At 52.2% G+C, this 24,249-nt stretch overlaps 2 protein-coding genes across 20 annotated transcripts in view; one reads left to right on the top strand and one right to left on the bottom strand.

Moving 5' to 3' along the window:
• Positions 1–21,389, top strand: part of NDE1 (nudE neurodevelopment protein 1) — a 54,772-nt gene extending 33,383 nt beyond the window's left edge. For 5 of the 13 annotated variants that reach the window (XM_081556290.1, XM_081556284.1, XM_081556291.1 and 2 more), the window contains one exon: positions 759–2,205. In XM_081556290.1, the coding sequence (XP_081412416.1) occupies positions 759–852 (94 nt within the window). In that variant the 3' untranslated portion in view covers positions 853–2,205. Of the gene's footprint in view, positions 1–628; positions 2,206–5,087; positions 5,218–5,523; positions 6,969–7,409; positions 7,497–7,590; positions 7,733–8,518; positions 8,601–18,370 lie in introns of those variants that run through there. The other 8 variants (XM_081556293.1, XM_081556292.1, XM_081556281.1 and 5 more) reach the window with 7 other exon arrangements.
• Positions 3,403–24,249, bottom strand: part of MYH11 (myosin heavy chain 11) — a 124,555-nt gene continuing 103,708 nt past the window's right edge. For 4 of the 7 annotated variants that reach the window (XM_081556280.1, XM_081556274.1, XM_081556276.1 and 1 more), the window contains 14 exons: positions 20,718–20,924; positions 19,088–19,192; positions 18,847–18,999; positions 18,341–18,589; positions 16,160–16,372; positions 15,646–15,858; positions 15,225–15,386; positions 14,300–14,428; positions 13,910–13,998; positions 13,390–13,513; positions 12,725–12,933; positions 11,262–11,370; positions 11,010–11,182; positions 3,403–4,114 (listed from right to left, as the gene is read on the bottom strand). In XM_081556280.1, coding sequence (XP_081412406.1) covers positions 3,982–4,114; positions 11,010–11,182; positions 11,262–11,370; positions 12,725–12,933; positions 13,390–13,513; positions 13,910–13,998; positions 14,300–14,428; positions 15,225–15,386; positions 15,646–15,858; positions 16,160–16,372; positions 18,341–18,589; positions 18,847–18,999; positions 19,088–19,192; positions 20,718–20,924 — 2,268 coding nt within the window. In that variant the 3' untranslated portion in view covers positions 3,403–3,981. Of the gene's footprint in view, positions 4,115–7,283; positions 7,323–11,009; positions 11,183–11,261; positions 11,371–12,724; positions 12,934–13,389; positions 13,514–13,909; positions 14,037–14,238; positions 14,429–15,224; positions 15,387–15,645; positions 15,859–16,159; positions 16,373–18,340; positions 18,590–18,846; positions 19,000–19,087; positions 19,193–20,717; positions 20,925–24,249 lie in introns of all 7 variants that reach the window. The other 3 variants (XM_081556278.1, XM_081556279.1, XM_081556273.1) reach the window with 2 other exon arrangements.

The following is a 24,249-nucleotide window of genomic DNA, read 5'->3' as shown; positions in this document are numbered from 1 at the left end:
TGACCCATAGCCGTTTTTTTTGAAAGTTGCAGGAATTATGTCAGCATATCTCTATCCCTTAAGGCCAAGTTAGTTGAAATCTTCTGGTTTGGGCAAATGGCCAGGGAGAGGGTCATTTTTATTGACTCTACAGCCCCAGCTCCCAGTCGTGCTGTGAGAAAGCCCTTTGTATAAATCACTTGTTTGGGACTCAGGCTTCAAACACTGTTCTGCTTCCCCTAGAAGCGGATTTTGATTTATTTTTTTTTAAACCCTTTAGAACCTTCAGGAAACTAAATCAGCCAGGCTGGATTCCTGCAGCCAGTCACCAGATTGGAAAACACAAACCTGACCTCTAACAGCTTCATATATTTTCTGGCCTGAAGAAAATCAGGGCGGCCTCCAGATTCTAGAATTTTCTAAGATGTGCCACCATCTCCCTGGCCCCTGGGCCACGTAGATTTGGGGTGGTCAGTGGCGCAGACGGAGGACAGGAGAGGAAGAATTTGTTTTCCCCAGCATGCACGTAACTTCTGGACCTTTAGCCAGGGGTGTTCTTTGGAGGGTCTTCTGCGACGGGGCTTTTTGTGTGGCTCTGGGGGAGGGCCGTGAGCGCTAGATGGCCAGTGTCCTTTTCTTCATTTCACAGGAGAGAAAATTGAGACCCAGTGAGACACTGCTCCCGACCTTGATATTCACTCTTGTAACTTTGTGGGCCCCGTGCTAGCCAGCCTAGAACAGCCGTAATGTCCGCTTAACTTGGTTTGCTCTGTCTGAAGGTTGGGAAAACGCCTGGAGTTTGGGAAGCCGTCACTGAACGTTTCCTCACCGTCGCTGCCGTCAGCCCAGGGTGTAGTCAAGATGTTGCTTTAGGAAACCCACGGAAGCCGAGGCCCCGGTGTCTGTGCGCGAGCCCTTCCCCTCCTTCCCTCTTTAAACTAGGTTTTGGGTATGTTTTTTTAAGTTAGTTTGAGAAATAACGAGCAAGCAGTCACACTAGCCAAGTGACCAAGGCCATCGCCGGGGGCCCTGGGTCGTTGGCCGCAGGAAATGCAGTCTCTTAACCCCCGGCCTCCGTGCTGGTGTGTACAGCTCGGAGACGGGACCAACCTGACCCTCTGGAAAGGGTGACATGTGTGCCAAGGCCACCCCATCCTTGTCAGCTGAGTCCCGCTTGGTCTGGAGAGGTGTTTTTAATGATCGGAGACACCTATGGAGTGGAGTGTGAGCCCATCCTAGGCGCACCCTGCCCCACATGGCTGGTGCTTCTTCTAGAACAAAATCTCCAGTATGGCACAGCAGGGGTCAGTGCCCTGAAATCACGCCTGGGGTGAAGAATAGAACAGGCACGTACCTTTTATTTAAACTGTGGTATGGTGTACCTCCGAGACATTTTTTTTTTTTAAGTGGAGTATAATTGCTTTACTATATTGTTTAGTTTCTGCTGTATAGCAAAGTGAATCAGCTACGTGTGTATACATATATCCCCTCCCTCTTGAGCCTCCCATTCCACCCCTTTAGTTCATCACAGAGCACCGAGCTGAGCTCCCTGGGCTATACAGTGGCTTCCCGCTAGCTCTCTGTTTTATACACATGTACCTCCAAGACTTTTTAACCTGCCTGTCACTGAGGCTTTTAGAGGCATGCTTGAGTTTCAGTGTAAATTTTGTGGGGACCAGGTCTGTGGAAAATCTGTGTCCTCTTTAGACCTATCTTTGTCCTGAGCCTCCCGCCTTGGTCTGGGAGTGTCCTCTGCTTCTGAGGAGTTCTGGGGTGTGATGGCCTTACTGATGCAATCCGTGAGAATAGGACTTCATTCAAAGCCTTGATGAAATAATCAAAGTGACCTTCAGATAAGATGAAGTCACCAGGGTTGCATTGGGAGCATCCTTATTAAAGAAGAAACAAACCCAGGATTTCCATGCAGACGGCATGTGGCTCCTGTCTGCTGGTTTTGATTAGCTGCCTCACACTTTGGACACAAGTAAAAGGAACATGTGAATTCAGACGTATGCATGTAGCTTAACAGCCTTCTGTTACTAAGTTATTTTTCCAAAAGAACAGCAAAACTATCCAGTTGAAAACAGAACTTTTAAAGTGCTACTGAAATTCAGCAGAGAATTAAACTCCAGTGCTCACCTCATTATCATGGCAACATTCTAACCTGTATTGGTAAAAGATGTACTTTTATTTTTTTAAAAGAACAATAAAATCAAGAGAAACTGATTTTCAGCTAGTTTGTGGCAGTCAGTAAATGCCATTCAGTGCTTCTGTGTTTGTGCATCTGGTGGTGAAAAACTTTTTTTTTTTAACCAAGTGACAATGAAAAAAACCTACTTTTTAAAAATTTCCTTTCAGGTCAGCTTAGAATTGTGTTTGGAACACATGTATGTCCTGTTCAAGTTGTATCGTTTGGTCTTTCAGTGTGTCCTTGGTCTCTGTGATTCGCTTCGTTTCAGTCTGTTTGAGCCCCCAAGGTCTGAATATGGAGTCGTTTGTGTTGAGTGGAACCTTTGCCAGGCAGCTCTGTCTAGAGCATGCAGGTGAAGGAAAGGACGGGCCCAGACCCGGTTTTTATGGGCCTCAGGCCAAGAATGGTTTATACGTTTTTAAAGGATAGTTTAATTAAAAAAAAAAAAAAGACAAAAATGTGACAGAGACCATTTCTGGGCCTTTATAGAAAAAGTTTGTCAACCCCTGCTGGCCGAAGTCTTGTGTTTTAACTCAAACATTCAAGGAACTTTTGTTATTCTTCACATTAAGTACATACCGTGGTTTGTGTGTGTTGTTTATGTTTTGTTTTAAGAATTTTTTATGTGGATCGTTTTTAAAGTCCTTATTGAACTTGATACAATATTGCTTCTGTCTCATGTTTTGGTTTTTTTGGCCATAAGGCATGTGGGATCTTGCTCGACCAGGGTTCAGACCCACACCCCCTGCATTGGAAGGCAAAGTGTCAGCCACCAGACCACCAGGGAAGTCCCCATCACGTGCTGTTTTGATTGAAGCAGATGTTCTTCCGGAACCCAGTCCTGCTCCCTGGGCCTCGAGCCGCTCACCTCCTACGTGGAAGAGCCCCTCCCTCAGACCCACTCTGAGGTTCTGCTCTCCTCCTGGCCAGCTGTGGGGTGTCGGACAATTCATCTCACCTCCCTATACCTAAGTTTCCCCATTTAATGAAATAACAACCCTGACTTCATAAACATTAGTCACTTAGTTGTATCCGACTCATTGCAACCCTATGGACTGTAACCCACCAGGTTCCTCTGTCCCTGGGATTTTCCAGGCAAAAATACTGTTGCCAGTTCCTGCTCCACTGACTTCATAGGATCATCATAAATGAGGCCACTCTGCCCCCTCTCCCTTCCCTACCCATCGCGTCCTGTCCTTTTTCTCTAGAAAGCAACAGAAAAGCCAGCTCAGTTGTAGTGATTTATAACCATTTATTAGTGAGGGTGTACAGTCAGTGCATATAAAACAGTGTGAATTTCCTGCTCTTAGCCTTTGAGCGGCGTCTCCTTTGTAACTCACGTGACTACAGAAGGCACTTGGTCTCAGTGAACTGTGTGCGTCTGACGTGTGGGAACCGGAGGGAAGAGGAATTCTCAAACCGGCCCCCACCCCCACCCTGGGATGGTGGAAGGGTCCACAGGGCAGGAAAATTGGGGAGTAGGGGCAGGGGCACCCATCTCGGTGGTGACTTTCTCCCTGTTTCATGTAAATTAAGTTGCCAGTGATCAGTTACCGTGGATATATTTTTCTAAAAATTCAAAAAAAACCTCTGCACAGTTCTTGGCAGAGAGGATGGGTGTGTCTGTGTCTCCTGTTGGATTTTTCGCCTTTGGTTACCTCGTTCCAAACTTAAGATGATGCCCTGAATGCAGGGCGGTGTTTATATTCATCGTGAGGGGTGTCTGTGATGTTTGGAGTTTGAAAATGGATTTAGACAGTGCTAAGCGGAGTCCACTGGGTTTGGTTCTGTCCCGTTTTGAGCAAGTCATTTCATTCACTGGCTTTGGTTCCGTTGAAGTCGGCATCGCGAGCGTCCATTTCCTCCTCAGAACCGTCCACATTCTCAATAACTCTACGTCCTCCAGACCTTCTTGTGGGAACAAAAGAGGTCTCGTTCCCTCGCCTGTGGGTTTTTAAGAAGACATATGTTTGTTTAGGACAGAAATCTGTGAGGTTGGAGGAGGTTTTCAGACTGAGCAAAGAACAAACAGAGACTTGGAACAAATGAGACGCAAATATATTCAGGTGGAAGTGAACACATCCTGACCCATCTGGAGGTATGGGTGCATTTAATCAGCTGCAATGGGGGCGAATAGGTTTTTCAAAGCAGGACCATCTGCTTTAAAAAATGTCTGGCTCGGTCAGTTGCTGACTCACCAGCTTCTGGTCAGCTGTGGACTTCTATTTAGAAAAGAAGAGGGAGAGGCAAGTGGGGTGATGCCCCGCATGGGATTTTTCCTACTCTCTGGGGCCGGGATGAGGGGGAACCTTTGTGTCCGCACCTCCTCTTTTGCAGAAGGAAAAGCGGGGAGGGGGTTAGGTTTTGAATTGGAGAAAGGTGAGCGTGACCACCAAGGGCAGCCTTGAGAGGGAAGGAGGTCCCTGTGTGGTCGCCAGAAGAATGCTGTCTGGTTAAAGGCACCAACACACCCTGCTTCCGTGGAGCAGAATCCTTGGACTGAGTTCCAACAGGGCAGGGATCTCGTCTGTTTTGTGCTCACCATGGCAGGCACCATGCAAGGCAGAGAATAGGTGCTCAGTGGATATTTGTCAGAAAAACGTTAGACCCATTAATCCAAGGTGTCTTTTAGCTCTAACTGGTGGGATGGCCCTTTCTCTCTGTCTTTCCCACTCCTATCGCCTCTTCTCTGTCCTGCCGGATGCCCTGTTCTCACCAGGGCCTGCCCTGGTCACTGGCAGGGAGGCTTTGTGTAAGAAGGCAGGGCAGTCAGGAGGAGGAAAAGTCAGACCCGCCTGCTCTTAACCTCCACCGTTTGGAAGGAATGTTTGCCTTTTTTTCAGCGACCACAACAAATAACGTTATATGTTGAGCTCTGGCCATCTGACCCCGTTTAACGGGTCTTAACTCATTTTAGGATGTCTAAGAAGAAAGCAGACTTTTGCAACAAAAAACGATCCACTTCACCACACAAAGGCGGACAAAGGAAAGCCACGAGGGTGAGCCCAGCCCATCGATTCTTTAGTCACAGGGGGCGACTCAGACAGGTAAGACAGGAGGCAGAAGCAAGGCCCAGAGATTCCTGATCGCTGACAGGCTTCCCAGCACGAGCCATCTGGGGTCCAAGGGTGGGAGGAACTGGGCTGGCAAAGCCCAGTGGGTATGGCAGATGGTAGTTCCCAAGGGGGCAGCGATCAGGAATAAATACTTAAAGTGGTAGATACTACCAACTAAAGACTCAGGGCAGCCTTCCTCCCATCAGAGGAAGCTTCTAGGTCCCCAACTCCTTTGAAAGTAACTTTATATCACTCCCTCCCTAGAGGTGACCTTTAAAAAATCTCTTCCTTCCTTAGCATGTGTTCTCTCAGCATGCAGGGCTCAGCAGTCGTACACACAGCTTTCTCCTCTGCGTCTAACCTTCCAGGTTCAACAATGGATGGGCTGGGCTGGGAACAGTGCCTTGGTTTCCCTTTGCCTCTCAGAAGAGCCTGTACTTAGTACTGCGTGTGTACTAAGTTGCTTTAGTCATGTCCAACTCTTTTGCAACCCTGTGAACTAGCCCTCCAGGCTCCTCAGACGATGGGGATTCTCCAGGCAAGAATACTAGAGTGGGTTGCCATGCCCTCCTCCAAGGGATCTTCCTGACCCAGGGATTGAACATGAGTCTCTTACATCTCCTGCATTGGCATGTGGGTTCTTTACCACTAGTGCCACCTGGGAAGCCCACATTTGCTAACTAGAATTGAACTGATCAATATGCTCCTTTGACTTAAGAAGTAAGTCAGTCACTCCTGGGTCCCTGGAAGCCCCCCTGTGTGGGCGCCAGGCCTGAAGCTGGTCTGTTTTGGTTCAGGAGCCTCACTTGAACAAACAGGCCTCATGTCCTAGGCAAAGGTTGATAACTGGCTATCTCTGCCAAAGGAAGTAAGGGACTTCTCTAAAAATTTGCTTGAAGTGTCTGATCCTGGAGAATTTGGGTTCTGTTCATGGACTCAGGAACATATCTCAGGCACTGCTGGCGTCCCAGGAATGAGCACAAGCGTGTAGGCCCTGCTACCTTACAAGGACTTAGGGTCCATCAACTGGTGGGGCCTACACTCCAGCCAAGCCTAGGACCCAGCTTATCCGGCGATCCGAACGAGCTGGCAGGAGAGCCGCTCAAGAGCAGTGCCCCAGAGGCGTGACGCTCCACCTAAAGCTCCTGCCGAGACCTCCTCCAGCTTTAAGTATTTTGGATAGTGACAGCAAAGCCAAGATTTCTCCAGGAGAGAAGACGGACAGAAGGCAGGGCTGGCTGGGCCTCAAAGATGATGAGGGAAAGCCGGGCCCTGGTGCCCAACTGCACGTGTGAAGACGCTGTTAGAATCCCAGAGAGGCCGAGGCCTCTGGACCCTGTCTTGTGATGGCCCCGTGCTCCCCCCGAGTCATGGGTGTCCATCCCTGGTCTGTGAACACGTGCCTGTGAGGCCTCTGGGAAAGACTCGGCCTGACCCGGCCCTCGTGCGCTCAAGATGCAGTTAGCGGCCGGCCTTGCTCAAGCCCCACGCAGCCCTAGTGAGAGTGAGATGTCGGGATGAGAGCTCGTTCGCTCGCACACGTGTGTGGAAACCCCAGCCCGGGGGGCCTGTGGCTGGGGGCCACCATGACCCTGTGCTTGGCTAACTCCGACTTGTGAACCAGACCAGCCGATGGCAGCCATTCTCCAGGAAGGTACCCGGATGGTGGCGAGCTGCCTGAACCGGATGAGGGGGCACGGCCCAGCCGTGGCCTCACCATGTACGAGGGGCCTGCCACACAGGTAAGAACCCTCCAAGCCACGCAAAACAGCCTCGAAACTTGTCAGCACGCGGTGTGACAGGCCACATCAGTGCCACGTCAAACGCCCAAGCAGGAGGAAGGAGACTTTGTGAGGTCTTCTCGGGTGCATCTTGGTTTTGATGAAAGGCCATTTTGAACCTAAGATCCCTAAGCCTTCAGACTCTGTAGACATCTCAGAAGTTTGGGAGGGCCCAAAAAGGGGGACAGGGAGACAGGGGGGGCGCGTTGGCAGAAAGGAAATGGACACTAGGAGCCACACACGCACACACGAGCTGCGAAGCTGCAGGCATGATACCTGGTGAGTCATTGCGGAGTTTCCTGGGGGAGGGGGCCTCTGAAACAGAGAGAGAGAGTCCCCGGTGGTTACCATCCTCCTGTTCAAGTGCGAGTTTAATCATTAAAGGTGTTTGCTTCAATTCAGTAGTTAAAGCCACTTTTAAAGACCCTTACGGCGGAACATCTGCAGCCACCAAGCACTCAGGGAAGCTGGCACACAAAGGGACAAGCGGTTTGTTTTTTTCCAATTAAAAAGCACTTTCTGTCCTTCAGAGCTTAAAGAATGCAGGCTTAATGGCTTCCTCCCATTCTGCTTTTCTCTTCAGGAAGGTAAAGGAATCTGAGTAAGCTAGGCCAGAAGATCCTCGTGAGACCAGAACCCCAACAGGCCGAGGCGAGGAGCCTGCAGCAGCCTGTCGCTCCATTACTGTGACTATCTCCACTGCCTCTCACGCCCATAGCCAGGAGGTAGAGGCGGGCACCTGGGCGGTGCATGTGGAGATACCTGGCAGTCTGGGGAGGGATGGGTGCATTGGTCAGGCTCTAACAAGGGCTCATGTTGCGATGTATCTGGCTGGTAAAATCATGTGAAACGTGCATTGTAATTCCTTGCTCATGGAGGAGCTGGCTAGGCTTGCAAACCTCACTCACAGCCCTCGTGCTTGATCTTGGGTTTTTGCACGTTTGGAGGACTCAGAGGAGGCAGCAAAGGTGGGAGTTGTCTTCCACCCATATGTACACATATGCTTGTGTTAACTGTAAAAAATGGGTGGTCTAATACCGGCCTGTATGGCCCCGAGAAGGGTCAGTTATCCGGGGCAGAATCCAAAAGGGATGGTTGGCTTGTGCTGCACGAATGACCAGTCCCAGGAATTCCCTGGTGGTCTAGTGGTTGGGACTCCGAGCTCTCACTGCCGAGAACTGGGTTCAATCCCTGGTCTGGGAACTAAGATCCCATAAGCCTCGAAGTGCAGCCTAAAGATTTTAAAAATTTAAATAAAAAAAAAGACATCAGTCCCAAAAAAGGGACAGTGACAACAAAGTGGCAAGAGAGCTGGGGTGGCCGACTGCTCCCCAACGGCTCAGCCACGGAAGGGCAGCGTCCAGTCAGCAGCAGAGAGGGTTCTGGGGGTTCCAGCAGTGGGGGCACACCACCCATCCGTCACCTTGCACGGGCAGGGGGCTCCCTCCTGAATGCCTGCACTCCGAGCCAGCTGCTTGTGAAAGAGGATCAGGCTTCCCTTTGTCTCCTAGAGTGGTTCTCAGAGTCTGGAACTGAGATGCCCGGTGATTTCAGAAGGTTCCCAGGCATGCCCTTGGATTGCTGAATTGCACGGTGAGAAAGTGATTCCCCTTTCCACTCTTTAAATACATCTGATATGGCAGAGAGTCTGTTTGGTGCTAATGTCGTTTTCTGTCATTGCCTTTTTAATGAGAAGTCGGCCTTCAGGTCACAGTCATCAGTTTGTGGCCACGATAGCTAGAACTCACTGTTGTTTTGTTTTCACTGTGTTTAACTTGATTGTGACCTGTTGATGCAAGGGACCCTGGTTTAACAATACAGGGGAGGTAGGTTTCATTTGTCAATAGACACATGTATGATTTACACAGTAAATTTCAAAGAAAGTAGCAAGTCAACAAAAGTACAGTTGGTAAGAGACTAAGGCAAAATGCAAAGGTGGTATGAGAATGTCTGAGGCTGGAGAAACATCATCTCTGACTCAACAACTGAAGGCTTATTCTGTGCCCAGACACTGGGGATGAATAAGCAGACACAGGCTTTGTGTTTATGGCCTTGCAGGCCAAGAGTGAGGACAGACTGGATATGAGATAAGTAAAAGAATAAGTTCCACGATGACAGAGAGGAGAATGGCAGGGAGTGAGGCAGGAAGTTCTGATCACATGGATGAGTAAACACCTGAAGGAAGGGGAGGAGGGGGCAGCTATTGCAATGAGCTGGGGGAGGAGCTTTCTGGGCAAAGACAGCAGCCCGGTGCAAGGGCCCTGAGGCAGAAGATGAAGAGCTGGGGGGGTAATTTAGGAGGCAGAGGACAGAGATCATGCAGGGCCCAGTGGAACTAAACATTGTAAAGATGTTACTTTGAACGAGATGGGAGCCCATGGAGGGCCCCAAACAACGGAGGGGCATGATCCCACACCATTTCTGTGTTGAGAACGGACTATAAGAGGCCAGAATGGATGCGAGAGGCCCATGAGGAGGCTGAGAAAGTCGTCCAGATTGGAGGAGAGGGCAGGTTGGACCAGGTGGCAAGAAGTGGTTGGATTCTGGATGCAGAGAGGGTGGGGGAGAGATGAGAGGCTGGGGGAGGGGTGAGGCTGGGGGAGGGAAGGGGTGAGAGGCTGCGGGAGGGGTGAGGCTGGAGGAGGGGGAGGGGGGAGGTGAGAGGAGAGGGGCGGGGAAAGTCCCAGCAGCACTAAGGGGGGTCAGCTTGGTGTCTCAATGGCACGTTTCTCAATGGAAGTGGCAGCGCTCCTGTTGGCTTTCTCACACAGCTTTGAGCTGCACAAGGTTGGCAGCTGGGTTTCATTTGGGTTGTATTTTAACCAAGTGAGCCCAGCACAGCAGGAAGAGGGACTAGAATGTGGAGGATGTAGGAGAGGCTGATCGTAACCGTGGAGTCGGTGGGGCTGCGAGAGGATGAGCCGAGGGGTGCAAGACCCCAGTGGAGACAGAGGGGAGAGCTGAAGCAAGGTGGTGGTGGGCTGATGATGTGATGCCTGATGGTTAGGTTAGGGCTGAGAGAGTTAGCGGGCGTGCGGGCGAGTGGCAGGGCTCTGGAGGAGAGAATGTCATGGACTTTAAGCTGGATCACCAGCCTACAGGGTGTGGACGAGTGACATGGAAAGCGTGGAGCTAGACCTTTCAGGGAACCGGGGGGACCAGGGGCTGGAAGGAGCCCTGGGGAGCAGGGAGCACCTACTGCCTTCAGGCCCAGAGGTTCAGGGATGGGAGAGAAAACAACCCCGCCCACTTAGGGCAGAGGGGCTTGACTGTGGGCAACAGCTCCCCCAGGGACATCAGGGGAAGCGCCGCTGCATCTAGCTTGTGGAGGCCAGGGGTGCTGCTCAGCGTCCTACAGGGCACAGGCCAGCCCATGACAGTCGCTCAGTCGTGTCTGACTCTTTGTGACCCCATGGACTGACTGTAGCCCACCAGGCTCCTCTGTCCATGGGATTTTCCAAGCAAGAATACTGGAGTGGGTTGCCATTCCCTTCTCCAGGGGATCTTCCTGACCCAGGGATAGAACCTGGGTCTCCTATATTGCAAGCAGATACTCTACCATCTGAGCTACCAAGGAAGCCCATGATGAACAAAGAGTTGTTCAGCCCTGGATGGAGATCGGGCAGAGAAACCCTGAGTTAGGAAGAGCGGGGAAGAGAAAGTGAAGAAGAGAAGGGAAGAGAGAAGGGAGTCTGCCAATGTCCTAACACAGAGAAGGAAGGGTCTCAGGAGACAGGGAGACACCGCCTGGTCTTCCTGCTCCTTGCCAGGAGGACGGGGAAGGACTGGTTGTTAGGACGGAAGGGGAGCCGCTCAGAGGCAGGGCCCCTGTGACCTGAGCCCCGCCCACATCCAGCGCAGGCGAGTGCTGCATACAGCTGGTGCTGCATACACGATGAGCTGAGCGGCTCCGGGGAGAGGGCCCCTGAGCCACTGTGGGCATTTCAGGCCACCCCGCGCACCCAGCCCGTGACCCCAGGCCCCCGGGGGCCGGTGCCTCACCTGAGCTTGCTCTTCAGTGCCGTCACCTCGCGGCCCATGGCCTCATTGCTCTCCGTGGCCTCGTCCAGCTCGCGCTGCAGCTTCCTGCGGTTGGCGTTGATGCGCTGGGACTCCTCCTCTGCCTCCTCCAGTTGCCTCTTGAGTTGCTTGACCCTCACGTTTCCTTTCTCGGCCTGGCAAGGAGTGGCCCGAGGGTCAGGTGGGTGCCTGGCGGGGCCTGCGGGGCTGGGTGGGGGGCCGGGGCGCGGTTACCTGCTCCTTGTACTGCTCTGCCATCTTTCGCTCATCCTCCACCTGCAGCAGGGCCTCCTTCAGCTTCTTGTCCTTCTGCTTCAGTGACTTGGCGGCTGCCTGTTTCTCTCTGCGCACATGGGGCAAGCAGGGAAGGTTCAGATGGGGGAGGCCTCCCTGCAGCCAGTGCATGAACCCGACCAGCATCACCCACGTGGGCACTTTTCTTTTTTTTTTTTTTTAATTTTATTTATTTACTTGGCTGCACTGGGTCTCAGCTGTGGCATGTGGGATCTAGTTCTCTGACCTGGAATCGAACCCTTGTCCCCCCTGCATTGGGAGCACAGAGTCTTAACCGGGGCCACCAGGGAAGTCCCCACGTGGGCACTTTTCCTAAGCCCGAATCAGAGCTCATTCTGAGAACAGTATTCGTCCGTGAAAAGGAATGACGTGCTGACCCTGGCTACAGTGCGGGAGGACCTTGGAAACATGCTCAGTGAAGAAAGCCCGCCTTAGCAAGAGGCCCTGTGTCGTATGCTCCCACTTTGTGAAACGTCCAGAATAGACAAGAGACAGAAAATAGATGAGTGGTTGCCTGGAGCCGGGGATGCAAAATAGAGGGTGATGGCTAAGGATACAGGACTTCTTACTGGTTCTTCTTAATGTGCTACAGTTGACTGAAGTGAACGTGTGCCAATGAATTGTACGCTGAGAGCCACTGAACTGCACTGGTGGCTCAGATGGTAAAGCATTTGCCTGCAATGCAGGAGACCCGGCCTTGATCCCTGGGTTGGGAAGATCCGCTGGAGAAGGGAATGGCTACCCACTCCAGTATTCTTGTCTGGAGAATTCCATGGGCAGAGGAACCTGGTGGGCTACGGTCCACGGGATCGCAAAGAGTTGCACACGACTGAGCGACTAAGCACACACACACACTGAGCCGTGTGCTTTAAACTGGTGAACTGTGGTGGCACGTGACTTACCTATCAAGTCACCACACAAAAAAAGGCAAAAACAGTGTAAGGATCTAGACTCTGTCTGATGGTCATGAATGTGCTGTGACCTTCCAGCTCAGGGACTGCGTGTAGCCCATGACTGTGGGAGCCAAAGGGGCTGAGGACCTGGATGTTTGGTGTACCCGTTAACGTGACAGCCTGCAGACACAGGTTAGGTGAAGTCCCGGGAGCTCCCGGGCTGGGGGGCTGGCTGATGTCACTGAGGAGTCCGGCCGCTCAGAGCAGCTAGAGGCTCACTCGGGGCTCATTCGGGGCTCACTCGGGGCACAGCTCAGAGGCTTACTCGGGGCATAGCGCCTTCCTGTGTTCTCGCTCAGTTCACCCAGCACAGCTGCCGCACAGGCACCTCTGACCCAATTCTCGGCTGGAGCTGATGCCCAGGGAGGCTGGCTGACCCCTCCATGCCCCCACCGCTCACTGGCAAGCAGGTGGTCATTGGAGTGCTGCTCGATGCCCCCCTCCCCGTACCTGGCCTCCTGTTCCACCTGCTCCTCCAGCTGTGCGATCTTGGCCTCCAGGGCTGCGATGGTGGACTTGAACTTGGACTTGACTGCCCCCTCCATCTCCTGCAGCTTGCTCCGCAGCTCCTTGTTCTGCCGCTCAAGCTGCTGCCGCGCGTTCTCATTCTTCTGGGCTGCACTGCGCTCCGTGGCCAGCTCGTTGCTGAGCTGCTCCGCCTGGGGAGGAGGGTGGAGGGTGGAAGTCACCAGGTGGAGGGCGCCTGGTAGCCCCCCTCCCTCCCCTCCGGCACCCAGCTCCTCCCTGGCCATCCTTCCAGGCCACATCCCAGTGCCACTCTGGCTCCACGACGGGTCCCCAGTGCCCATCATGGAGGGGTGCTCACTGTCGTGAGGTGGGGGCTAAGGAAAAGGCAGGAAGGAGACTGCCAAGCCCTTGTGGGTGAGCCTCGTCTGCTGGAGGGAGCCACCACGGGAGGCCCTGCAGGCCGGGTGCTGGGGTGACCGGAGAGGAGGGAGCGGGTGCTCCAGAGCGGATGTGCTGGGTCCCTACTCTCTGGCCTCGTCCCCTCACCCTTCCCGGGCCTGGCACACAGGAGCCTGTGCAGCACAAGCGTGGCGGCTGGTGGGACGAGGGCCTGTCCCAGGGCGGATCCGGGCTGCCCCGGCCCCCACCTGCTGCGTGGCCTTCCGGACGCGGTCACTCATGGCCTCCATGTTGCCTTGTTCTTCCTCCAGCTCCTCCTCGAGCTGCGCGATCCGGGCCTCCAGGCGGCGCTTCTCATCCTGCAGTGCATTCCTAAGGGAAAGGCAGCCGCCCTGGGACCTCCAGCCTCCCCTGGCTTAGACAGCTCCCTCCCTCGGAGGAGCAATGCCTTTGGGTCGTCGTCCTCTTTTACAATCGAGACTCAGGGAGGCTTAGAGGCTTGTGCAGACTCACACAGCTGGGAAGCAGGGGGCCAGCTGGTGTCAGCCAAGCCAGGCCTGAGAAGAGGACCAGTTCCCTCCTCCCGGACATCCCCAGATGCCCCATCCCCACCAAATAGGGTGTGAAAAACCCATGACCCCTGTCACAAGCTCAGCTGAATGTGTTATCACGTTCAGCCTAAACATGCGGTCCAGGAGGCCTCCTCTGACTGATTGCCTCTATCATCATGTGAGTCTAGAGACCCCTTTCTCCCCAGGCGGCTCCTACCTTCCCGACACGCTGCTGGCCAGCTCCTCGGCCAGCTCGTCCTTCTCCAGGTCTGCCTGCTTGCGAGCCCTCTCGGCCGCCGCTAGATCCTGGACGGTGGGAGGTGGGGAGGAAGGAAACAGGTTGTCTGCCAGGAGGCCCAAGCCCCACCCAAGCATCCACCCCGCTCCCAGTAGCAGGCTCCTGGCCGTCTCCACAGCCACCCTTGAAAATGGCTTGGCCTCCTCTGAGCTTGGGGGGAGGCCTGCAGATCCGTCAGCGAGAAAACCCCGTGTCTTTCCACACCCATGCTACTGGGCCTTCGCTTGTGGGATGCTGAATGCGGGCACCCAGGCTGGGGGTGCCCAGGGCCTCCCCGTCAGGGTCCCCACAGTGCGGAGAAGGCTTTACCTCCTGTAGCTGCATGAGGTCTGCCTCCAAGCTCTTGGCCTTCTTCTCATTCTCTTTGGCCGTGGCAAAGATCTCGTCCCGGGAGGCGCGGGCGTCTTCCAGCTCTCTCTGGAAGTCCTTCATCTGAGCCTACATGAGGACAGGCAAGACCAGCTAAGAAGTCCTTACTCACCAGGTCCTGCGGCCCAGATTACCTTTCTGTGCCGGCCCAAGTGTGTGTGTTAGTCGCTTAGTCGTGTTCGACTCCTTGCAACCCTGTGGACTGTAGCCTGCCAGCTCCTCTGTCCAAGGGATTCTCCAGGCAGGAATGCTGGAGTGGGTTGCCATTTCCTCCTCCAGAGGATCTTCCCGACCTAGGGACTGAACCTGGGTCTCCTGCATCGCGGGCAGATTCTTGACCATCTGAGCCACCAGGGCTTTCCCACCATTTAACCACAAAGTCCTTGGCCGCAGGTGACTGCCTGGGGGCACCACTATGGACAGGCTCCACAGACCTAAGAAACGGTGCTGCGGTCTGAGTGTTAGTCTCAGTCGTGTCCAACTCTTCACAGCAACCCCGTGGACTGTATAGCCCACCAGGCTCCTCTGTCCATGGAATTCTCCAGGCAAGGATACTGATGTGGGTTGCTATTCCCTTCTCCAGGGAATTTTCCCAGTCCAGGGATAGAACCTGGGTCTCCTGCATTACAGGCAGATTCTTTACCATCTGAGGCACCAGGGAAGCCCGCAGCCAAACGCTTGAGGATAGTGCCCACCCCACCCCCCGCCCCTAGGGCAGGAAACAGCCCCCAAAGCAAAAGCGTGATGGAAAAGCACCAGGTGACCAGGCATCAGCGACAGAAGGAGGCTGTGTCCTCCCACGGCTGTGGACCCGACCTCCCTGGTACTTGGGGCATCACCCGCCAGCACTCAGGGCATCACCCACCTGCAGTTTTCGCAGCTGCTTGATGGCTTCCTCCCTCCCTTTGACGGCCGAGTCAGCCTGCAGTTCCAGGTCCTTCAGCTCCCCTTCCAGCTTCTTCTTGGCCGCCACCGCCAGGGCACGTTGCTTTCTCTCGTCTTCCAGTTCCGTCTCGTATTCGTGGAGCTGGGTGAGGCAAGAAACGTGTGCTGCAGGGCAGGGCTGCCTCGGACCCCTTCCCCCAGGGCCCAGGTTTGCACCACCACCAAAGGTGGGCTTCCCATCCCCGGGTCGCAGGTGAGAAATCAGAGTCTCCATGAAGCCAGGAAGTGGTGGTAGAAGGAAGGAATGCCGGCTGGCCCCCCTCCCCTCTCCCTCCCCCTCCCCTCCCCTCTCCCTCCCCCTCCCCTCCCCTCTCCCTCCCCTCTCTCCCGCCATGGGTTACCTGCCTCTGGAGTTGCCTCCGCTTTTCTTCATTCTGCTCGTCCCGTGCCTGGAGGTCTCGCTCAAACTGTACTTTAAGGGCCTGCATGTTGACCTCCAGCCTCAGCTTGGCGTCTTCTGTCGCCTGCAGCTCGTCCTCGAGCTCTTCCAGCTGGGTCTTCATCTCCTCCATCTGGGTCTCCAGGGCCCGCTTGGACTTCTCCAGCTCATGGACCTTTGACGTGAGGGGTGATGTCATGAAGATGGTTGGGCAGCCCCCTGTGACGGGCAGCTCATCATGGTCCAGGAGGTGGCTTTTGATACCCCTGGCATGCGTGACCAGGAGTCCAGACCACAGCCTTCCTCTCAGAACCCTTGACACAGACCCTAACCCCAAAGGCTGTTCTTTAATTCCTGATTATTGCTTACCATGAATGAGGCGTGGGGCCCCCCTCTTTACCCGTGGACTGGTAACTAGCAGAGAGGGTCGGGGGCGGAGGGACGTGGACAAGCAAAGACGATGAAGAGCCACTTACGTTCTTGCCCACGTCGTCCTTGGAGCTAACCAAATCCTCCATCTCGGCTTTGAGCATCTTGTTGGTCCTCTCGAGCTCTTCTTTGGCTTCCAAGGCTTCTTCGAGGGCCCGCGCCAGCGACAAGGCTTTGGTTTCCTTTTCCCTGGCTTCTGCCTCGGCTCTGTCCCTTTCATCCGCATATTTAGAAGAGATGTTTTTCTCCTCAGCCAACAACTGCAACATAGCAAAAGACCCAGAAGTGAGCTCTAGGCATGCCCCAGGGTTGGCTGCATTTAACCACAAATATCGGGAAGAAGCCTTGTGTGCAGCTGAACTCATCCTGGTGCAGCTGGGAGGAGGTCACATATCTATGCAAATAGTTTATAATAGTCCTGCTTGCTGACTTCTAGGTCAGCTCTGCAGCGCCAGCATTCACCGTATCTTTGTGCTTAGAAATCACTAATGCTGCCCATGTTGGTTAGAACATACTGTGACCAAGGTCAGGGTGACACTTAATCCTGCCAGAGGCCAGCTATTCTTTTGTTTCATGGCCACAGTCACTCTCTTACAAAAGTACCCTATGAGCCACCCTATGAGTAGGGAAATGGTGAGCGTGTGGATGGATTTGCACACACCCTCTGCCTGGGGAAGCAGTTCCAAGAACACCCCATACTGATGTTAATCTCATCTTTAGAAATAGAGAGGCTTCCCTGGTGGCTCAGTGGAAAAGAATCCTCCTGCCAATGCAGGAGCCTTGGGTTGGATCCCTGGGTCAGGGAGATCCCCTGGAGAAGGAAATGGCAACCCACTCCAGTATCCTTGCCTGGAAAATCCTATGGACAGAAAAGCCTGGTGGGCTACAGTGAAAGGGGTCGCAAAGAATCGGACATGACTTGAGCAACTAAACAACAACAAAAAGAAAGAGCAACATTCACTGTAGCATCCAAAACCCAGACTGCCACAGTCTAGCAAAGATGGGCAAGTAACAGGGACTCCCAACAGCAGTCAATACAAAAACTCGCCACTGTTTGTGACGGGAAAATAATAGAGCAGTCTCACACCCTGGACCAGATAATGAACCAGCAGATAAGAAGCAATGAGGACAAGCTGTTAGCACAGAGAAGGGATGGCTGGTAGAAAAGAGAAGAATCCCAAAATTCCATCCCCAAACTGATTGGAATAAATCCCGAGTCACATGTAAACCAAATCGTATTTACTGACTCTGAGTAATACATATTAAAAGCTGGTATTTAGGGGTTTGGGTCATACAGGTGTATGCATTTATCAGAACTCGGTGAGTGTATACTTAAGATTTATGTATTTCATTGTATGTAATTTTACTTCAAGGGAAGAAAAAAATATTTTGAAAAATGAACCGTAGTTTATATGCAGTACTGAGGTATCAAGAGGGTGATGTACAGTTGTCTGTAATTTGCTTTGAAATACATCCAACAGATAAGATACAAATGAGAGATGTAATACACTCTTATAAATAAGCATGTGATAAAGTCAGTGAAGTGTTAGTCGTTCAGTCGTGTCCAACCCTTTGCGACCCCATGGACTGCCAGGCTCCTCTGTCTACGGAATTCTCCAGGCAAGAATACTGGAGTGGGTTGCCATTCCCTCCTCCAGAGGATCTTCCTGACTCAGGGATCAAACCCGGGTCCCTGCATTCCAGGCAGATCCTTTACCATCTGAGCCACCAGGGAAGCCCCAAGTCAGTATGGTAAGGCACTAATGATTGAATCAAGGTGGTAAGTGGCCAGGTGGTCACAGTACAATGCTTTCTGCTTTGCTGTGTGCTCAAGATTCTTTGTGATGAGATGTTAAGGAACAGTGGTATTTCAAGGGTAGATACTTTAATTGGAATCCTCAGTAGGAACCCAATAAATACTCGCTGAATGAGTAAAATCAGTAAACCTCATTCCTTATCAGGGCTAGAAACCAAGGCACAACTGGGTTTCTAGATGGCCCTTGTGGTGGTGGTGGAACCTGGGAAGTCATGGCCATTGAGGCTTCGCTGCTGTCCTCACTGACCCCTCGAGGAGCCTCACCCAAGCCGGCCAGCCTTCCATCTCGTCCAGCAAAGCCAGGATGGGATGCTGCCATACATGCAGCAGCCATGCTGGATGTTCTGCAGACCCAGACCCTCGCCCCCCAGCCAGGGTCCGTGAGCAGAGGGGAGGGCCCTCCAGCCCCTACCTGATCAAACTTCTTCTGCTTCTTTTCCAGGTTGGACACCAGTTGTCGCTGGTTGTCCAAATCAACGACCAGGTCGTCCAGCTCCTGCTGAAGCCTGTTCTTGGTCTTTTCCAGTTTGTCATAAGCAGCTGCCTTCTCCTCGTACTGCTGGGTCAGGCCTTCAATTTCCTTCTGGAACTTCTTCTTGCCCTCTTCCAGCAACTCCACGGTGCTGGCAAAGTCCTGCAGCTTCTTCTTCGAGTCAGAGAGCTGAAACGGCAGTGTCCAGGGTGGGATGAGAGGAGGCGGGGATAAGGGAGTCCCAGCCTCACGCCCCTAAGAAGCCACGACCATCATTGAATAAAATCAACAGCAGGGGGAGCCAGTGAGCCAAGCAAAATGGCGCCACGGAAGAAACTCAACAGCGGGGGGAGCTAGTGAGTCAAGTAAAAATAGGGCCACCGTTCTACCACAATCACATCCGAGCCATTGATCTACCCTCCAGGGCAAAGACACGCAGTGGGCACCTGGATGTTCAGGGTCGAGATGTGGCGCTCCAGGGTCTGCTTGGCCTCCATCTCCTCGTCCAGCTGTTCCTGCAGGCTGTTCCTCTCGTCCTCCAGCTGGCGCAGCTTGGTGGACACATTGAGCTTCTGCCGGGTTTCTTCTTGAAGCAGCTCCTACAAAAAGGACACGCTGAAGTCCAGGGGCCCACCCCTAGGAAGGCTGTACCCCAGGTGCCTCCGGATGACGTGGCCTGATACCCACCTGGGTGTCCTGGAGCTGGGACCCAAGGGACGCCACGTCCTTGGCCAGTTTGATGGCTTTGCCCTCTGCCTCATTGAGCATCCCCGTGACACTCTCCACTTCATTCTGTGGGCACCGAGAGACTGGTTAGTTGGATCATCCAGAACAGGATCGTCCTTAAGTAAGAGAGGCTCTCTGTACTCAGTGACAGGCCTTGGGGTATCCACTGATTGAGAGGTTCCCATGAGCTAAGGGGCCTGCTCATGGTCACTCCATGGCCCCCTAGGGGAGGAAAGGACATCACCTACAAGTTGCAATCTCTGGTAGACTCTGGTTCCAGAACCCTGTTATACTCTGGTTAGACTGTACTAATTGGGCCCTGAGCCCTCCACATGGATCCTGGAGCTTGCCAAAGTTGGCAAACATGAAGAGCAGGTGTGTGGGTCCAGACACTGAGCAGTGGTCTGGACTTACGCAATCCCTGAAGTGGGGGAAGAGGCTGCAGGGGGCACCTCCACATCCAAGGGTCCTGTCCCTACCGCCTCTCTTGCCTCACCCCTGCTCTTTGCCCTTTCACTGACCCTTACAGCAAAACCATAGATGCAGGCACTAAAGGTAGAAAGCTCTCTCTACCTTTCCTCTGCCTTTTACTCCAGGCCCTGGTATCTCTGAACAAGTTCTTTCGGAGATACCAGCCCACCATCCGTCTTCCTCCCATTTACAGTGAGGATATAAATGATGTTGTTTGTGTTAGGATAGCAAAACCCCTGTGCTCAGCTGTGTGTGGAAAAACTCATACTTCATGCTGTCCTGTACTCTTGTGCTAGGCTCTAAGCACATTAAATATTTATCAAAAGGTAGGCCATATCCCATGAATGGCAAGTCAGTCCAAATGTCTATTCAAAGCTAATCAAGACCAAAGACCAACAGACCATGTCATTCTTCAGCTAAAAACCCAGTAGAGGTTTCCCATCACTCAGAGTGAAGACCGATATGCATATATAATAGGGCCTTGAAGGCCCTGTGTCTTCTGGCCCCAACCCACTCCAGTCCCATTTGTGCCACATATCTTCCCCTTCCTGTAAACTCCACTTGGCCCCAGTCCCCACCATCCCCTATTGTCCATCAGATTTATCATTCTAGCTCTACTGGCCTTATGTGATCTCTTCTGACTTCTCACTTAGTCCTGGGCCTTTGCACATGCTATTCCCTGTCTATAAGTAGACAGCCTTATCTGTCAGACTATACATCCTTCTTAGGGAAGCCTTCCTTGACTCCTCCTCCCACAGGCCCAGGCCCTTGTATTATTTATATTCATTGCAGTATGTGTCTCTGCTTCCCAGCATCATTTCATATTCATCTGCATGGTTATTAATGTCTTTCCCCACACAGGGCTGGAGTTCTCCAGGGGCAGGGACAGTGTTTGTCTTCTTCCTTGCTGTTGTATCTCAGGATTAAACACAGCACCTGGCATACAGCAGGCACTCAATAAATACTCTTTTTGAATGAGCAGGTAGGAGTTTTTAGAGGTTAAATTGAATAGGGCAACCATCTCATCTCCCTGAGGAATGTAACTCAAGGAAATGGACAGGGGCTTCATTAGCAGGAAGAACCTCATCCTTCAGAGACGGTCCCAATGAAGTCGCCTCACCTGCAGCTTGTGGACCTTGTCGTTGAGCTCGGCCCGGGCCCGCTCCCCGTCACTGTACTTGGACTGCAGCTCCTGCAGCTGCACCTCCAGCTTCTTCTTCTTGTGTTCCACCTCCTGCTTGGCCTGGCTCAGGACTCGCAGCTCTCCGGCCAGGTCTGCGTTCTCTTTCTCCAGCGCCTGCTTGTTCTTGTCCAGGTTGGCTTTGGCCTAGCCAGAGAAGCAGAAGGGAAGGGAGGCATTAGGGCCATGGCTGGGAGAGTGTTTCAAGATAAGGACCTGTGCTAGCAGTGGATCTTCCTCTTTGCTTCCCCCTCCCTTGGTAGGTCTGGGGACCTGTGCTCCCCAGCTCAGGGGAGGGACACGGGGCAGTGGGGAGCACACAATCACCAGTGAGACTTTCTGGATTCTGTTTTGCTAAAGCTCAGAGGTGCTAACTAGCATCCCCTGGGCTGCATCAACCCTGCCATTACATCCTGTTTGATCCATGTTATACCTTTTAACACTTTAATAAAGAAATAGTACATAGGGACATCCCTCGTGGTCCAGTGGCTAGGACTCAGCACTCCCAATGCAGGGGGCATGGGTTTGATCCCTGGTTGGGGAACTAGATCCCACGTGTCACAACTAAGACCTGGCAGAGTCAGGTAAATAAAAAGAAATATCGCATAAAAATCTGGGTCCCCAGCTTCTCATTTGAAAAATCAAATGTTCTATTTCATGAGCGGGTGGTGGTTAAATCATTTGTCAAAATTCACTGAACTATATACACTTAAAGTTGGTGAATTTTGCTGCATACACATCTATTTAAAATCTGACTTCCAAAAAAAAAAAGTAAAGATCTGGAAACAGAGGTCTTGCTTCCTGTAAGAGAGCAATCAGCTGGATCTGAGTAACAGCTGGCCCTGTAAACAGGGCAGTCACACTACACTCAGCCCCAGTCCCCACCACTCCCTATCGTCCATGGATTTATCATCAGATGTACACTGCCATTTCTGTGAAAGTTTAGAGAAAGCTATTTTATCTAACCAGCACTTGTAGGCATAGGAGTTTCTCTAAGAAAAAAAGTATTTGGGGGAAAAAGCAGAAGAAAGGAGGGGCCTTCTCCTGGGTCTATAGGAGGAAAGGAGCAAGAGAGAAGTGTGTGGGTCCCAAGAGTGGAAAAAGCAACAGGGGGCTCGCCCTCAGCTCCTGGGCAGGTCTGTGCAGTGTCAGGCACCCTCAGAGGCCAGTTCTGTGGTGACGAAGTCCATTTAGTGTTGCCAGGACCCCAGACAGGGACAAAGTGCCTCTTAAGGCAACAGTGCAGTTTGATATGCAAGGACCCTGGGGGACCTCATGGGATCTGGGCTCCCCTAAAACCTTTTTCCCAGAATGGTGGTGACATTGTACACACGTAAGGGGAGTCGAGGTAGGAACAATGCTATGAGTTTTCACCAACAATCTGATAAGTTGCTAGAGGTAAAATAGTCCCCCTCTTCAATGCTCCTGAGATGGTGGGCAGGCGTGCCGAGCCTCCCCCTGCTCACACAGGTCAGGCATGGATGGCTAGAACAGCTGAGTCTCTGCAAAGAGGCCTCCAGTGCCTGCTCATCTCAGATGACCACCTGGCTCACCGCTGGTCAGTTAGCTTTCCAAACTTAGAGTAAAAGTGACAAATGTACCTTACTACTGTCTGGAGGACTTATTATTCCATCAGGTGGGTAGAGCCCATTTGGATTCAATTTCTATCACAATAAAATTTTCTGGGGGACTTCCTGGTGGTCCAGTGGTTAAGAGTCCACCTGCCAATGCAGGGGTCACTGGTTCCATCCCTGGTCCTGGAAGACTCCATGTACGGCCCAGGGGAACTAAGCCCATGAGACAACTACTGAAGCTCGCACGCCCTAGAGCCTTTGCTCCACAACAAGAGAAGCCATCACAATGGGAAGCCCACGCACTACGACTAGAGAGGAGCCCCCACTCGCCACAACTAGAGAAAGCCTGAGCGCAGCCGCAAAGACCCAGCGCAGCCAAAAATAAATAATTAATTAAAAAATAATTTCTGGGGCCTTCCCTGGCGATGCAGTGGTTAGGACTCCATGCTTCCAATGCAAAGAGCTCAGATTTGATCCCTGGTCAGGGAACTAAGATCCCTCATGTCACAGGGCATGGCCAAAAAGTAAAAAAATAAAATAATAATTTAGTATTATTTATGTTTCTTATTATCTGAAATATTTATTATTTATTAATATTTATTATTATCTGAAAATAATAAAGAGAAGACAATTGAAAGGGGAAATACATGTTGTAGATAAAACTAGCAAGATCTTATCTGTCCAACACAAAAGAACTGACAAAATGCTGAAGGTTCGTATTCAGCCCCCACATGATGAGTGACAAGAGGACACGAACAGGTAGGTAGCCTTTTCTCCACTTGGAGCGTGAGGGGATTCAGTCGCGGACAGTGTGTTTCAGTGTGGGGCCTGGAGATGTGCATTTTAGCCAAGGTCACGGGCAAGATTAAATGAGTTGGTGTCCATAAAACTTTGAAACAGTGGCATATACTCAATGCCATACAAGGGGTTGCTGGCATTATTTAAATGTATGGGAAAATTTTGAGATTATGATCGAACTAGTGGTGAACCAGCTCATGGAAGAACATTTATCTTTTTTTTTTTTTTTTAATATTTATTGATTTGGCTAAGCTGGGTCTTAATTGGGATTCCCTGGTGAATTTGGCTGAGTCAGGGTCTTAGTTATGGCACCTGGGATCTTTCTTGTGGTATGCGGGATCATTTTCGTTGAGGCACGTGGGATCCAGTTCCTTGATCAGGGATCAAACCCAGGCCCCCAGCATTGGGAGCACAGAGCCTTAGCCACTGGATCACCAGGGGAGTCTCAAAGAACATTTATCTTGACTGGCGATAGAAACTAATGCCAATGCCAACAATTCTTAGGTAACACAACAGCCATTCAACCTAGAAAGTTCTGGAGGAAAGCTGCAGCACTGATGGTGGTATAATTCAGACTTTTAAGGAAGCCACCTAGCAGGATGTCATAAGCTAAAAAAAACTCTTCCCTGGGAATGAAACACAAGGACATTCTCCAAAGCGAGAGGAAGTTCCGGATACACAGCATTTTAGTGCTAGTTAACTGCCTCAGATCCTGTGCACCCCCAAATAGCCAAGCATCAGAAGAGGATTAGATCTAGCCATTCTCAAACTACACCAGGGAGGGGTATCTTGCCACTCAAATGATGACAGTCTTGCTCCAATCTGCAGAGAAATGAAGATGGCTAGACTGTCCTCAGTGTTCAGCTACCTTCCCAGAATTTTGCTAAACTGCTTATCCACAAGGGCATACCTGGAGACCCTACCCTGGAGAGGCTAAGAGATGAGTCCAGAGCCAGGGCTTCCCAGGTGGCTCCAGTGGTAACCCGCCTGCCAATGCAGGATACACGGGTTCGAACCCTCGGTTGGGAAGATCCTTTGGAGGAGGGCACGGCAGCCCACTCCAGTATTTTTGCCTGGAGAATCCCATGGACAGAGGAGCC

This window comes from Giraffa tippelskirchi, chromosome 13 (assembly GCF_054371585.1).
Source record: "Giraffa tippelskirchi isolate mGirTip1 chromosome 13, T2T-mGirTip1v1.2.pri, whole genome shotgun sequence".
In the NCBI taxonomy this organism is placed as follows: domain Eukaryota; kingdom Metazoa; phylum Chordata; class Mammalia; order Artiodactyla; family Giraffidae; genus Giraffa; species Giraffa tippelskirchi.
Note: the sequence above shows the minus strand (reverse complement) of the source record. Positions and strands in the feature narration are given on the sequence as shown.